At 37.8% G+C, this 15,813-nt stretch overlaps 3 protein-coding genes across 3 annotated transcripts in view; 1 reads left to right on the forward strand and 2 right to left on the reverse strand.

The window, feature by feature from the left end:
• Window positions 1-1,297: 1,297 nt before the first annotated feature.
• Window positions 1,298-11,765, reverse strand: LOC119190878 (epithelial discoidin domain-containing receptor 1-like). Its single transcript, XM_037444120.1, has 7 exons — window positions 11,745-11,765; window positions 4,805-4,923; window positions 3,339-3,497; window positions 2,575-2,667; window positions 2,004-2,145; window positions 1,706-1,810; window positions 1,298-1,501 (listed from the first exon to the last, which is right to left on the reverse strand). Exons 1-7 carry the CDS (start codon window positions 11,763-11,765, stop codon window positions 1,298-1,300), a joined length of 843 nt encoding a protein of 280 aa, XP_037300017.1.
• Window positions 11,766-11,862: 97 nt separating this feature from the next.
• Window positions 11,863-12,430, forward strand: LOC115448527. The gene is made up of 2 exons (XM_030175978.1): window positions 11,863-12,044; window positions 12,112-12,430. The coding sequence occupies exons 1-2, from the start codon at window positions 11,984-11,986 to the stop codon at window positions 12,366-12,368; spliced, it is 318 nt and encodes a 105-aa protein (XP_030031838.1). The 5' UTR covers window positions 11,863-11,983; the 3' UTR covers window positions 12,369-12,430.
• A 193-nt stretch (window positions 12,431-12,623) lies between these two features.
• The window catches only part of LOC115448521 (discoidin domain-containing receptor 2), a 57,588-nt gene continuing 54,398 nt past the window's right edge, over window positions 12,624-15,813 (reverse strand). Inside the window, exons 12-13 of the mRNA XM_037444121.1 lie at window positions 13,011-13,178; window positions 12,624-12,632 (exon numbers count right to left, since the gene is read on the reverse strand). Of these exons, the coding sequence (XP_037300018.1) occupies window positions 12,624-12,632; window positions 13,011-13,178 (177 nt within the window). The remainder of the gene's footprint in view (window positions 12,633-13,010; window positions 13,179-15,813) is intronic.

The following is a 15,813-nucleotide window of genomic DNA, read 5'->3' on the forward strand; positions in this document are numbered from 1 at the left end:
ATGCATCCGAACGCCTTCGAGTTGCGAATGTCAGCCTGATCCACTTCGGATATCATCAGAGGTGTCCAAATCGATGATCACGGGTCTACAATTCGCCTTTGCCCTCGAAAATATCCCAACCGTAGGTTTAAAGGCTGGAATACTTCCGAAGGCATCCGAGTTACAGCTATCGGGCGCAAGAGTCCGACGAAAAATCCCAGTTCCAATCCACGGCACGTATTGCATGCCTGTTACTCGTTACCTGTCGCGTAGTGTCTATTTTATAATCGTCTAATTAGTATTTTTCCTTCTTCGCGTCTATTTCTGCCTGTGCTGCCTACATAAAATATACTTCGAAGTGTGTGACTAATAAATAGTGTGACCGTTAGGGTTGGATGGTTTGTTCTTCCGTGCCGTATCCATCTGATTTACGTGACGCTCACAGCCTTTACAGTTCGCTTCTACAGTAGCGTATGTTTAAAAAAAATTCATATGGCACTAGTATACTTTGGGTGCTTATGAAATTAATCCTGTCTCTATATATATTGCCGGCGAAAAGATAAATGACATGATTCTTGTCTCTTTGATTTATTTAATTAATATCATGTGCGATGAAATGTTTCTATCGTACATTAAAGTAGTACTTAAAATAGGGGCTTGCCGTAAAGGCAATGATAGTGGAAGAACATGGGAGCGCTAGGCGAAGGGCGCTGGAATTAGCGTGAAAAGGTACGCGAAAACGATGCTCCTGCCAACCCCGTCCAACAGCTCGCAATGGTCAAGTGAAGTTTGTGACTAGACATTGGGAGCAACATCATTTAAACCGCAACTAATCGATTTCTGAACCGGCATCGGTATCGATAAGTGCAATCTTTACAAGCGCACTGGTGCGAGCGGCTTCAGAAACCAATTTAGCCGCTCTAAGCATCGACTCCGATTAACATCGGAAACATCGATACGTCCTAGGTGTTTATTGTGTGTTCTGCGCGCTCGCTAACACACGTTGTACACACTACACTGTGTGGTTAGCAAGCGAACTTAACAGCGCGAAGCGGCACGCCATTAGGACGCGATGTACCTTAAATACATTACTTAACCTACGTTAATACTGATTATAATACTGCCCGATTTCCCTATCGTATCCTCTATGCAGTCTGTTCAAATTTTCCTAGATTGTCCACGACACTTCGGGCGTCTTAGAAGCTATCGATATGCTATTATACCTTAAACTACAATAAATATGTTTTCCTATATCATATGACAAGCTCGCACGATTTTAGGCCCTGACGTTAGTGGAGCCCGCACAGGTAAAGTCTATTTAGCGGTTTGATGGGGGTTTGTAGCCGTGGGTCATCCGCTCCAGGAAGCGGTGCAGGTCGTGGAAGCGGGGTCGCTGCATGGGCTCGCGGCGCCAGCACTCGTGCATCAGGTCGTAGAGCTCGCGGCGGCAGCGCGGCGGCGGCGCGGCCGGCACGCGCGCGCCTCGCCCGCCCGCGCGCCACTCGCTCGCGTTAGCTACCACCTGCAACGTTTTGGGGGCCTAACTCAAACTGTCCATCCTAAACCTACCGTCCTTACCCGTGTCCAGTTAATCAGATCAGTTTTGGTTTTAAGTCATCAGGACCTATCAAGAGAGGTCAGAACACTGCGCACGTCGGCTTTTTAACATCATTTTAAGAGTCGCGTTGCCAAGTGCTTTATATAAAGTGATAAATGAAAACCGTACCTGGTCGTCGGTCATTTCTTCGAATGGTTTCGCGAGGCAGTAGGTGAGGACTTCCCAGACGGTCACTCCGAAGCCCCACACGTCACTTGCTGGGGAATACATGCCCTGGGAAAAAAATAAACATCATAAATAATTTAATTGAACACTTGTCAAATAATTGAGTAAGCATGACGCCATTCTACCCATGTTGAAATTATTCATAATTTGTTGATAAGTATACTATAACATTGCACAGCATTAATCCACTGTCAAGTTAGTGAGGACAGCCTGTATTCAAGGAATAAAGAGCACCCCTCACCATGAGCAAGCACTCCCAGGGCATCCAGCGCAGGGGCAGCCGTGACCCGTCCGGCATCACGTGGTAGTCGCCGATGAACTCCTCGCAGAACATCGCGTAGTCTGACACTTTCACGTTCAGGTCTTCACTCACTGTTACGTTCCTATAACGGCAATTGATGAATTAGGTACAATATTATCCTGACAGCATTATAATATAACATGAAGATGAATATTTGGAGAAATCGTACGCGTAGAAATAATTAGCTAGTTCATATTGAATTTTAGACTTAGTTACGTGAATATGGGTAGCTTGGTAGACAGTTTTACTTAAAGAATTAATACACTCGCCCAGGTTATCCTTGATTATAGAAAGTCCATGTACAGTGACAATGCTGTAACCTCTTTTTGCGATGTTAGCGGGAGTTAGATTAAATAAGATCCTGATTTTTAAATATAATGTCAGCAAGGCTCGAACCCTTTAGCAATACAAGTACATACTTACGTGGCAGATTTAAAAACTTGACTGACCGAAATTTAGCTCACTTACTGGTTTACCGGTCTGTTATTCTAAAATATATTAAAATTCTTACCGAGCTGCGAGATCGCGGTGCACTAACTCGAATGACTCCAGATACTTCATGCCTGCTGCTATCTGACAGCATATGTGTATCAAACTCGAATAGCTGAAATGGTATGGAAGCATTGTATTTACACCCATATGGCGTGGATTTGTAAGGTGACAATGGTCGATTACTATTATCGTCAGCTACAAACATTTTGACTATTTTCATAATATTAAATAATTATTTCCATTTGGTTGTAATTAATAAAAATATTAATACTTTGGAAACGCTGTGCGAGCTTCGGAATCGATAATCGGGTTTCTTCGTTTCTTATATTGTGCAGCTAACATTTATACTACGAAAAATTTGTGACATTTTGATTCGAGTACATGTTACTGATGTAGTAATATTTGGGAGTGACGATTTACCCAAACCCACTTGCACATACACGCCAGTAGTGTTATCTGAAGTCACCAAATTAGATGCTACCAAGTCATTAACTTGTAAATTCCTCCAACGAACCTGTTAAAATAACAACAACATGGCCTCATTCGCTAAACATCGCACGATGTTATTTCGCTTAGTTATAGAACTTGTTTAAACATAGTTGCGCCAAAATCCCCGACATGAGAAGTTGAAAATTGATCTCGTTACAGCGAGCTGGACTGTAACTCAAAATTTACAACGATTGCTGAAGAGTTTAAAACTAGAAAATTGAGTAATCTTGAAATTCGCGCTTTGGACTCAGCGGAATCGGGGCCCCGTTACTAGTGTAATGCAGTGAGTCTTGCCTCAATTTCCTGTCCATCCTGAGCACGTTGGGCAGGGGCGCAGCCTCGCCTCGGTCGAGAGCAGCGCACGGGGGTTCGAGCAGACTTAATCCGAGAACTCTGGCTAGTTGAGGGTGTTTCAGGCCGGCGCCCCACGTAGCCTCGCGGGCAAACGCCGCTCTGTTGACAAACATTGACGATATCATTTTTCTTTAGGAAGTTGTTGCAAAGGAAGCTATTGGAAATTGCCTACATGGATGAGGATTTTTCTTATATAATCAGTAATCTTAAGAAATCTACAAGTCTATTCATGTAGATACAATTTTGTCACGCTATAATGAAACCTATGTTGTAGTCATGGATTTAATATCGATAGTCCGCTAAGAACCGTTAAAAACCGACAGTCTTAATACGACGAACCCAACCTCAACTACAGTATAATCAAATCCTTACTTTTTCGTCATTATTCATACACTCCACTCTGCACGGTCAGTATGTCGGTTTGTTTAATCCAGTTACTGCTATCATTTCGTAGGTATTCACGTACAACGTACTAATTCTACCGAATGCGGTCTCCACACGGAACCTATTTACCGAACGTTCAAAGTTGGGTTCGAACTGATCGTTAACAAGAGATAATAGGTACGACGTGCTCGGCTGTCATTCATGTATCTAATTTTTCTAGACGAGATGGATGACTAAAGCTTAGTTCAAACTGCGCAAGTAATTTATCGAGTAATATAGTAACTCAGCGTGTCTAAACACAGTAAATGCAGTCGAGGTGTCCAGACACGTTAAATTATTAAATAGTTGCTACTCGACTAAACTATTAGCGTATTTCGGGTTAGTTTCGGCCAGTTTTAATGCTTGGACGATTCGTAAACCCTGTGGCATGTGGACTAATTGTTCAGCGTGGACTTTGTGGAGTGATAAGGCAAAGGTGTCAGGGTCTGTTTTATTCTGCGACACGGTAATGAATATTTAAGCCAATAGACAACTAGATCGTATGCTTTAGTCCTGACTATACTTTTATTATATACCCACGTTCTAAGCGAACATTTACGACAAAAAAGAGTAAATACAATGAACTAGGAGTCAAAATATTTTATTACTGTAGTGCGAGCTTTATAATACAGAGCAAGTTTAGGTTGTAAGTCGGGTGCATAACACGCAAGGACGCCCTTAGTTTAAAAATACGCTAATAAATGAATTTACTGTGGACAGGTGGTAGATATCGTAAAGCAAATTGTCTTGAGATACGACGGTACAGGTTAGAGATTATTTTTATTGATTTGAATAACGAGACTGGCTTGCCTTGCGCCTGATGTTAAGCGATACGACCGCCCATAAATAGTAGAGACACCATCCAACACTTTGAATTGCAAAGTATTGTTTTGTATTCCACTGCGCTCGCCATCCTGAGACATGAGATGTTAAGTCTGATGTCCAGTAGCTACACTGGCTACAAAGATGTAAAATGTACTCACTTGATATCGTTATGGCAGCCGCGCCATAGGGTTTTTACAACAACAAGCCGACGGCGGCCCCCACTCGGTGATTCCTCGTCGCTCAATTCTTCGATTCCATCCGTCTCGCAGATCTGGAGCTGTTGGCAAAAACAAAACATGGTATCTACTGTATTGAGTAAAGTATTCCTAAGGTAGGGAAGTCGTGCCAAGAAGATGAGTTTGCTAATTTTATTTTATTAAAATAAGTTGATAAAAATTTTTTAGAGGTGTGTGAAGTTCGCCAAAACGCGTTAGGCTAACGTGGTGGTCTAAGGTCTCTCAGTCGTAGAGGAGACTTGTGTCCAACAGCGGGTATTATATAAAAAGTACAAACGAATTCCAATCATATTTCGCCCTAATCCTACCTAATAAAAAGTGGAGAAAATACGACGCCGCTGAGAACAGGTATAAAATACCCTGCTAATTCGCAAATTTGTTAGTCACGTAGCTCCATAGACAAACGTTACTAGGATATGTTAAACTAATTTAATCGCATTGATGACCAGTGTATTAATTATTGTTCAGTAGTTAGCAATTTAGACATTTGATATAATGTAAAAATATTAAGTACCAAATTATTAAGAATATAATTTCAATTGAATTTAATTAAGAATTGTTTTTCGTAGATAACTTAACGCTAAGGTTCATTTTACGGGTAAATGCGTAGGAAAACTGGCCTTAACGTAATCCTGTAAAGATATGGAAGTCATTTCAACAACAAGCATGCTCGTCGAAACGTTACGCTCAATATTTTCATGAAAATATTGCCGATTTACGGAACAGGTTTACTATCAGATTTGGTTGGAGAGGATGTTGCGAATTTACATTTTTATTCTACGACACGCGGGTATATCACGGAGATAGTTCTTAAGCACGTAATGTTGTGAGGGTGGTAGTTTCCTGTATATTTCGCCTAGGCCTACTTTGGCCCAGTTTCTAAATTTACCGAGCGTAGAAAATGCTTTCGCGCTCAACGGATTTCCAGGCCTTGAGAAAAATCACACCCTTTTTTGTTTAGAACGACGTTGGTTTTCATAGATTTTTTGTGGCATTTTAAACCATATATTTGTGTAGCACGTTTGATTTTTAAACTAACGAAATATTGCTTATCGAATTCTTTTTGACAATATTATATAGTTCAGAATAAGAACAATTTTATAAATATAGATTTGTGTGTATGAATTGCAGAAGAAGTCGAATGCTTGGTCCATAAATCGGCAAGTTGATCTAATGTAGACTATAAGGTGATATTGTATATAAGTAAGATTAGTTTGGCTCTCAAAATGTTTGCTATCATATAGCAACAGGTTAACATCGCGAATGCGGTTCCAACAAAATGATATAAAATATTGTTTTATACATATTACGAAACATGGAAAAATCTTGGCGTGTTTTTATAAAATTTGCTCTTATTTTAACGTTATGGCGGCCGCTGTTATTCTTTCATCAGCACAGAAATAACGAAGCAAAATGTCATGTTAAAAAAATTATACAAATTTTTCATCAACGTAGATATGGATTGTTTATGATAATGATAAGACGGTTTATAAATATTTATGGCGGGAATTTGTTTTCTTTCGTTCGTATTATTTACGAGCTAAAATGAAAACTAAATAAAAAAGGATGTCGTTCCACATTTCGTGCATAATTTAGTTTCGAGAATTCGTAATGGAGATGTTTTATGTTTATTATACTTGAATCGTGTTAATAAATAATCAATAAAGTGATGAGGAGGTCTCAAATATATGCGCTGGAGCTATAATATCAGTTATATAATGAAATATCTGCCATGCTTTTGTTTGTTTTGAAAATACTTAAATGTAAAAGATATAAATTGTAATTCAGTCGCGGATAATCTTAAAAATCTGAAAAATTTTGTTTGCGAGGAAACAATAAAAGTAATAAATGCTATTGTGAAAGTACTCTTAATATTTTATCATTGGAAAATAATTAGGATACAGACATTCGACAGCTAATCCACAGTTGCAATAAGCATGTAAAAAAAACCCGAATGTGTTATATACACGGCACTTACCTATTTGGCGCAAAACATTTGCATACTCTCGTCTGCGAAATTAGCATTTTTACATTCAAAAGCTCGTGATTCACACGATAATTATTTTTTAATATCGTTCCATTAACAGTAGAGTGCTCTATCTCCCCTTTTTTATTCCGTTAGGGTAAGCAAGATGTTTTTGTCCACACTTAAAAAATGACGCTAAAATTTAATATTTCCCTTAACGCTTCACACTCGTTTTAAATTCAATTTCATGGCTCTATGCATATATTGACTGGTACATTGTTAATTATAAAAATAGGGAAAATAAACGCTGCAAGCCGGGGGTGTGGTGGCGCGAGGAGGCCGGCGGGGAGCGTGGGCAAGATTGCATACTCTTGCTACGGCCAGTAATCAATTTTTATGGGTACTTTTGTAGATCAACGTTCTAGCCCCTTTCACGCTGAGAATGAATGCGGTGTACTAGCTCGCTCATCGATAATAACATCTATTGTATTCAAAATTACATTTCGCAAAATTATTTAATTCTTCGCTTTTATAGGTAAGATCGAAGCTATCTCATCTACTAAATATACCTATCCAAGATAATACGTGTGCAAATGATTGCACATTGTAAGGGCCTGTGCGCATTGAAGCTGAAAAGAACGAGCCAGAAACAGACTTCGAACATCAAAGTCGAGCAAGAAATAGTGATTATATTCGTAGTTGTAACAAACATTTTGTATTAAAATGTTCATTTCTGACGAAGTCTCAGGTAATAAATCATTGGCACAGGCTATCTACGTGGACTGAGCGATTACGTGAGCTGTCGTCAGCTTATCACAGGCGATGAAAAGCAGGGTTATGTGGCATACGGCTGACAGGAGACGAATGGCCAAGGAAACTAAGGAAGCCTGCACATTGAAGCGGGGCGGAGGTACAAAATATCCGACCTTAGAATTTAATAAAATGCACTTCCCTATATCTTTGAAAATACAGCAAGAGACTTAGAATTGTGTGATAGTATAATCATGTTTTATTCCTGTTAAATTTGGTGATAGGTATCCTCAAGTGTTAGGTATATGCCATAATATGCCATTTCTATAAGTTTATTGAAGGTATATGATCGCAAATAACTCAAAGAATATAATAAGAGATAATAATAAGAAATTCGTTTAAACGGCAGGTACAAAATATCAGAAAATAACAAGAAATGTAGTTGTAATAGAAGGCAAAGTAATAAACCTAATAAATGGACTATGAACTTTATAGCCCCATTATAAATAAACCAAATAAAAGACTTTGTTTGTTACAATCCAGTAATTACGACACAGGTATGAATAAAAGTACTTTGGATATGAATAAAAGTGCTTATAGCGATCGAAAGGTGAAGTAATGAGGGCAATTATTTTAAAAGGTGCAGATTAAATGCCAGACCGGCGATATTTATCTTTTGCAGTAAAATCTTTAACGTACAATGTAAATTTAAAAATGGAATTTACTAAATTGACGTTGTTTTTATATGAATTATAGAATAATAAATATATTCATAAATTTTATGTGTGTATTCTATGTGAATTATCGCTTGCTTTAACGGTGAAGGAAAACATCGTGAGGAAACCTGCACATGTGAGAAGTTCCCTATAGGAATTTCGAAGGTGTGTGAAGTCTACCAATCCGCACTAGGCCAGCGTGGTGGACTAAGGCCTAATCCCTCTCAGTAGTAGAGGAGGCCCGTGCTCAGCAGTGGGAAAGTATATAATACAGGGCTGATATTATTATTATACATAATTAACGCTTTGAGACACCCGCTCCCCCCGCCTCAGCCTTCATAATAATTTGAAATCTGTTTTCTTCTAAACGCATATAAATGATTTCATTATAATAGTATGTGCCTATTTAAATTAATATATTTAAGACGTATGCATCAAAACACGCGATATCTTCAATTCATAGTTTATTTACAGCCCCTCCCAACCATCTTACCTCTATACCTCGCACTATTAGTTACAGTAACCAACCTTGTGTTATACCAATGTCAATATTAATACGTACCGTGTTCCGGGAATGGCCGGCTTATTTCCGTTAATTAGACACGGCCAAACCGCTTAATGACACGGGATTATAAGCATAACATGTCAAAGTCGCCTGAAGATATCGACTGTTTGATGACATGGGCAAACGTAGCCAGATAAGAGATGGTTTCTTTGTTTAAACACGTTTAATTCGGGAAATAGCTGTTTGAATTCCGAAAATACTTTCATTATGTAATTATCTCTGAGCGGTATAGATTAGTTTATATTCTGAATGAGAACTTTAATGGGGCGGAGCTGTAAGTGAATGTTATTGAGAAATCACAACTTCCTGACTCCGAGCTGCGACTGAGTTATTATATTTTGGCCCGACCCGCGATTCGAACCCAGAACCTCAGCGCTGTAGTCGTAGTAGTACCGATTTGTTACAATTACGCCATCAAGATAGTTTGTGTAAATATGTATTGCCGTATCTCGCAAAGCTACATACATTGTTATATATTTATTGCTCAAGCGTCAGATGTCTCCAAGCAAGCTGCGCCCTACATTTAGTTGTACAAAAAATCTTTAATTAAGCCCGTTTTGTTCAAACAAAAATGCCTTAATAACGTACTTGATGACATAAAGAGCATATTTCAAACGGAACGCGGTCCCAAACAAACGTACATGGAAAAATTCCAAGAATTAATTTTAATATCCCCCACATTTCTCTCCAGGGGTTTAGGTGTTTTCTTTTTGTTAGAATTCTTGTTTTTACCTTATCTCGGTTAATTAAAAAGTATATTCAAATATTATACAGAGTTGTTATTATAACATCAATGTATCCATTTTAGGGCCGCCGCGCTTGGCGGCAATTACAAGGGGGGGAGCAGGTCAGGGGCAGGGGCAGGGCAGGATTACCACGCGAAAATGTTCTACTTTAGGCTATTAGGTTATTAAAAACTCTAGAAAATGGGATAGTCATAAGTTAGATAAAATAGTTAAACGTTTTAAAAATACGAAGAGCTATCATTGGACCCATGATGTAGTAAAGACATTCTAAAAATTATAAAGAAAGTAATGTCAATGATGTATAAAAAATATTTCGAAAACTAACAGTTTAATAACTACTAACAGTATAATTTACACTTACGCTAGAGTTACTAAAATGCAGCCCTTCAAAGTATAGATATACCGGGGAATGGTTAAACAAAACGGGATTATCCGGAAAGGGTATTAAACGGTGGCAACCCTACAAGACCCGTAAGCTGTCTAATCGGCCGGCTGAGTCCAGGTGCCGGTATAATTTCGGGGCCGAGAATCGATATATGAAAAGTAAAAACACACTTTTACAGATAAACAACAAAATTTAAACAAATCGAATAAAATTGCGGCGTTCAATCGCTGAATAATTGACGTGACATGTAATGCACGTGATATCAAACTGGACACATTTGGCAGGGTCATTATAAAAACGTTAACTTGATCCAAATCATGTTATACGCGATAGTTGGCATGAACTGTCCCTGGGTGCCAGGAGCTAGCGGTCGGGTGGACGACATAGCATCGCATGATTTCAGCTACCAATTATCTACCCATCTGACTGATTGTCTAATAACCGTCGAGACGCCAATAACCACGCTGCCGAACTAACGTTGGTTAATCCGTCGTTTACTGAGGTTCACCGCCTACTGTTAAGCCGCACTCGGCTAAAGGGGTAATGGAACGGACTTAGTTAATTGATTTCAAAATTCGGACACAGTTATTGAGTATAGTTATTTCATATGATTTTAAATGTGTGAGGGTCAATTTTATGTGCATATTTATATTTCACGCTTAACAGAGATAGTTGAAGTGTATGTTTGTTCGCTGTACTTGTTTCTATGATGTCACGGGCGAGTACATCACTACATCACCACACTAAACATAAAAATTCTTTTTTATTTTTTTTTCATATTCTTATTCAATAAAAATAGTGTTCGCATTTGGTCCTGGATTTGTCTTAACCAAATAAGGCGGATAAGTGGATTAAGTTGTTCATCAATGGAGTAAGGAATAGTACCTATTTCATTCCAAATTCAAAAACAGACATCAAGCACTAATAATTATAAATCGTTTTTTCTTTCAACAACATTTTACACATTATTGTGTAGTTTACGTTCAGCCTATGTCAAGAAATAGAAAATTATTTTGAATTAATAATTCTTAAGATTATTTGGTACCAAATACCAGCTTAACCGCAATAATGCTTGCCCATATCTTATCATGTAGAACCCGCGGACGGCTGGCGCGGCCACAGAAATGTTGGGCAAACAGAGGCGCGTGCCGCTGTTGTATTTTCATTAAGGATGTGCAAACAAAGTGAATTAGGGCCGCCGCCACCTGGCTCTTCTCAATGACAATTCACATCACACACGGAATACTTTCATGGCGATAATTATAAGAAACTTTTTCGACGTGTCTTGAAAATGAAATCCTCGCAGTTTATCGTAGACACCGCATTATTTTACATCATGCTTTTATTGATTGTTCTCTATACAATAGTTTTATAATTTATCTAAATATATATTTTTACTGAGACTGGTTAATATGATTATGATGGGTCAAATATTTTTAACGGTAATTTGTTTTTATTTAATAAATTCAATATCTGCACCGTACTACGTATTAGCCGTATAAAATAAATACGTACTTACATCAATGATTTCGTTGGCAACATGTTAATTTAAATTTAATAACGGTGGGACGTCGCAGCTGGTCGCCAGATTAAGCTAAACCGTTTGGCAATAGGCGATAATTATACGAGTATGCCGCAGTTTACTCCGCTATCAGCTCGCACTGTGATTAATATTCATTAATATTTACTAACTACAGCGCTTTGCCTATTGTTTGTTGTATTTAGGGTAATTACCAGCCATATTTCTTGTTCCATTCTCGTAATAATTTATAAAGCGGAAAAAGAACATTCGATGTTCACGAGAAATTTGTTAGGCAAACTTTTTGCTTTCCGATGAAACCGCTGTCGTCTTTCTATCACAACTGTCACATGAAAAGACTCGAAAAAAATCATACAAAACCTTGACATCTGACAATAAAATCATGTTTGGGATATTGTAAAAGACAGTCTTTCAATAACAAGAAAATATAAATATGGATACTTTTTTTAGGAATTTGAGAAAGAGGCTCTCTGTCGACAATCTGTTTATGAAAGGTAAAGCTTATTGTAGTGTTTTGACACATCCGTGATAGTGATCCGGTTTACAAATATTTGTTTACAGGAAGCGATGAGCCGTTAAATAAGGAAGAAGACCTTCGCAAGACGCTGGAGAAAACCGAACCGAACGACATCATCCACGTGACAGAGATCACAGAGAAGCTGAACGAAATCACGGAACTCTCGAAGAAACAGTTGGAGGAGCCGAAAAGCAGCCAACCAGACAAGTCCAAATCGAACTTCAGCGTGCTGCAGAAGACCACGCCAGAGGAAGAGGAGAACCCGAAAAAACAAGACAATGTTATGGCGTTCCTCGACTGATATTGCTATTCATAATACAGCTAAATTACAAAAATTTCATGCGAAATAAAAGTAAACTCTAATATGGTGTTTCATTCAATGGTTTCATACAAACGCTTACCGCAGCCTAGCTTGTAGCAGCAGGCACTGTTGCTGAACTAATAAACTATTCCTATTATAAATTGAAACGGGTGACGTGAAATATGCATACATTTTGCAGTTTAATAATATTACTTAGCTCATTCACGTCAAAAGCACCTTAACAATGCCGTAAAACTAAAATAACTGCGGAAATCACCACAATTTGTTCAAACTGCTTCAATAAAGACTTAATTGTTCGAGAGAATGATAAGGCCGACATGTTTTCATGAGCTTTATAGCTGATAACTCAATGCTATTGGTTGTATTCATTTAAATAAATAATTTTAATGGTGCAGAGATAGTATTGGTGTGTCCTACATCTCTAACAAATGATTATCTAAACAGCTCTGCTAAAAACTCCCTCTAGGTTACAATGTCATCATTTACATTTTAAAAACGATTTTAAGGCGACACGGAATTTATTTAAAACGATATTTTCTTGACATCACTAAAAATACAACAAAGCTAAACATGTGCTAATCTCAAAAAGATCAAAGAGGTGTCTACAAAGGTACTACTCACACTGCCATGAGGTCCCTCGCCTAGGAAGGTAACTGGTCGCATGCGCCCCCGCGGGAAGTCGAGCAGGGGCGCCACTCCGTTTGGGGGCTCGGCCTCAGGAAGTTTGATGGAGGTGAACAGCCCGGGGGCCGGCCGCTCTCGGCGGCATGCACGCTCGTCCGGATACGTCTGTGGGCAAACAATAACAAGAAATATAACTTATGATATACAAAATAAGGATGAATTTTACTAATATTGTTATGCTAATGTTTGTGAAAATTTTTGAAGGTTTGGTTATTTGGATGTTTGTTAGAAGTAAACGTTGTAACCGCTGCACGGATTTGATTCAAGACAAATAGACTATGATTTGGATTACCATAAAGGTTACTTTTATCATTGTATTTTGCTTCAATATTTAAATATTTGAATTAAATTAGATTTTTAAGTCGAATGCGTCGTATAGATGGCACTATTGATAACTAGAGTGATTTAGGGATATTTGTAGCGATAATGGTTTATCACGTGAAGCTTTTTCTCTTTTCAGGGATAGGCAGAGCGTTTACCACATGTCGACGGCTACGATACTTTGCATGTAGTAAGGGGCATATTGGCATTTACTTGGCACAATACCAATCTTCGCCGACCTGGGGTTTGAACTCAAGACCCTAGTGCGGTTATCCCACTGCGTTACAACTACGCTATCGAGACCATATAAGCAAGGATAACGGTTGGCATCTTCAAAATGGTTTATGAAAAAAAAACACGTTTTAGTTATAAAGATAACTCTGTCCCATTAGAATATTCAAAAAAAAGCGACTCCTAAAAATTCGTTTCATTTTGATGTTTGTGATTGGTCGAGAGACCAATGCAGTCACGTGTTGTTTCTCAACCACTTATAATAAAACGATATGGAGTCGTGTCGTGTTTTTACCACATTTTAAGAACTCTGATCATCGATGTAGTTTCCGTGGATTTACATCAAAGGTTCACAAACTTTTTTTCTCATAGACCACCTATTTTATTTTTTTTTTATTTTCCTTTTTTTTTTGCTGGTTCCTGTGGATCCCCTGTGACTAAATTTATACCATATACCGCATGCAAGTTTCTACATGTAACAATCGCTGAGATTCTTAAATATATTATCTGCCTACATTGATAGGTGAAGTCGAGGCAACATTTTATTTCTTTACTATTAAAGCCATATAAATCCGTAGTTGACCTTGGTTACGAATTGTGAGCCCCCATTTTGTGGTGATGCCAACGTAGATCACCGTCGCGTCTCCTGTGGATGGAGGGTCCTGGATCACTTCGGGAATCAAAGATCTACATCCTAGCCAGAATTAGAAGTAAATATACGCTGTAGTTTGGTTCGTGGCTTCGCCCGCGTGAAACACGTCTTAGGAAAAAAAATGCCTATATCGTTTTTTAAGGCCCAAAAATTCTTAAGGCCTATTTCACAATAAAGTTCATCAACACCGGTTTAGTGGTTTAATTGTGAAAACGCACTATACAATGTTTTGCATATTCAATGCCACTAAAGCATGCTATTCATTAAAATTCCATATTACCTCGCAATTGAAGTGATATTAACTGAGCAAGTACATTTTATATGAGTCGGTAAGTAACAGGTTCTCAACTTAATTGCTATCCCCCCGCATTGTGCTGTAATTTATATTGTTCTATGAATCATTGTATGTATGTATGTATGTATGTGAACTGTAATTATTGTGTAGATACGGTATATTACGTGCCGTAGGGCTTTGTATATTGTGTAAAGGATTTTTACAGGAAATTGTCAGCAATTAGGGTTTATTGCTTCGTTAAATGAATTTATAACGTTCTTTTTTATTAAGTCGTTTGCGTGATAAGAACGTGAATGCATAAACAGTTGCAACGTAAAGAACTTAGAAACTAAGCCAAATATATCAGTTCCTACTGATGTATGCAAACAGACTCGAAGACATTACAATATTATCGTAAATAAACTAATTAAAAAAAAAAAAACAATAAAACTAAAGCACCATAAAACTTGGCAGATAAATGGCGGGAAGTATGCCCCAAATACAGCACATAACCTGCGAACTAAATACCATCAGCCCGCTAGTATAACGTTATGAGCATTTATCATTTTCTAAATGGCCACATAATACCCCTAATGAGTAAATCCAAGCATACCTTGCAGTGCCGTTATTAGACCCGTCTCCCCTCACGTTAGGTAACGGTACAAATAGGGGGTGAATTTTTAATTAATTTCGGACGTGGCTTCGTAATCAATAAGTTGAATTTCGTGTTACGAATGTTTTGTTTGAAATTGTCGAGTTTGTGCAATGAAATAGAATTTGTTTCATCATGAATTATTTTGTGCATAAATTTCGATGCATTCACTGTTAAGTAGTCTAGTAAATATAAAAATTAAAGAAATAAATAAATATTATTTGCATGAGTGCAATTTTACTTTGATGGAGTAGACCAATAACTTAATATAGTCTAGATTTCAATCAGTCGAGTAAATAAATTAAAAAGGAGTTTTTATTGTGCGAATACTTCACTGCAGACGAGATAAAAAAGAACACCCTTTGATTTATTGCACTCTAAGGCTTGATAAAAATAAAGGAGAAATATCTCCAGCACTTAAAGTGTAATTATGAACAAGGCTACATTGAAACTATATTCTCTACTAATATTTTAATGGGTGACGTTGTTCGTTCACCTCTTAAGTGCTAAATATAGAAACGAAATTGTTTCATAATTACGGAAAACAGAACACAATTCACACAATAAAATTAGAAACACATTTAAATCCCGAAAATTCATAAGATTTCAA

This window comes from Manduca sexta, chromosome 27 (genome assembly GCF_014839805.1).
Source record: "Manduca sexta isolate Smith_Timp_Sample1 chromosome 27, JHU_Msex_v1.0, whole genome shotgun sequence".
In the NCBI taxonomy this organism is placed as follows: domain Eukaryota; kingdom Metazoa; phylum Arthropoda; class Insecta; order Lepidoptera; family Sphingidae; genus Manduca; species Manduca sexta.

Coding starts and splice junctions, on each gene's coding strand:
- LOC119190878 (XM_037444120.1), bottom strand. CDS start 11,765: ATGGAACAAGAAATATGGCTG. Junction 2,668..3,338: donor AGGATGGACAGGAAATTGAG/GCAAGACTCACT, acceptor ATACCATTTCAG/CTATTCGAGTTTGATACACA. Junction 1,811..2,003: donor CCTGGGAGTGCTTGCTCATG/GTGAGGGGTGCT, acceptor TTTTTTTCCCAG/GGCATGTATTCCCCAGCAAG.
- LOC115448527 (XM_030175978.1), top strand. CDS start 11,984: ATGGATACTTTTTTTAGGAATTTGAGAAAGAGGCTCTCTGTCGACAAT. Junction 12,045..12,111: donor CGACAATCTGTTTATGAAAG/GTAAAGCTTATT, acceptor ATTTGTTTACAG/GAAGCGATGAGCCGTTAAAT.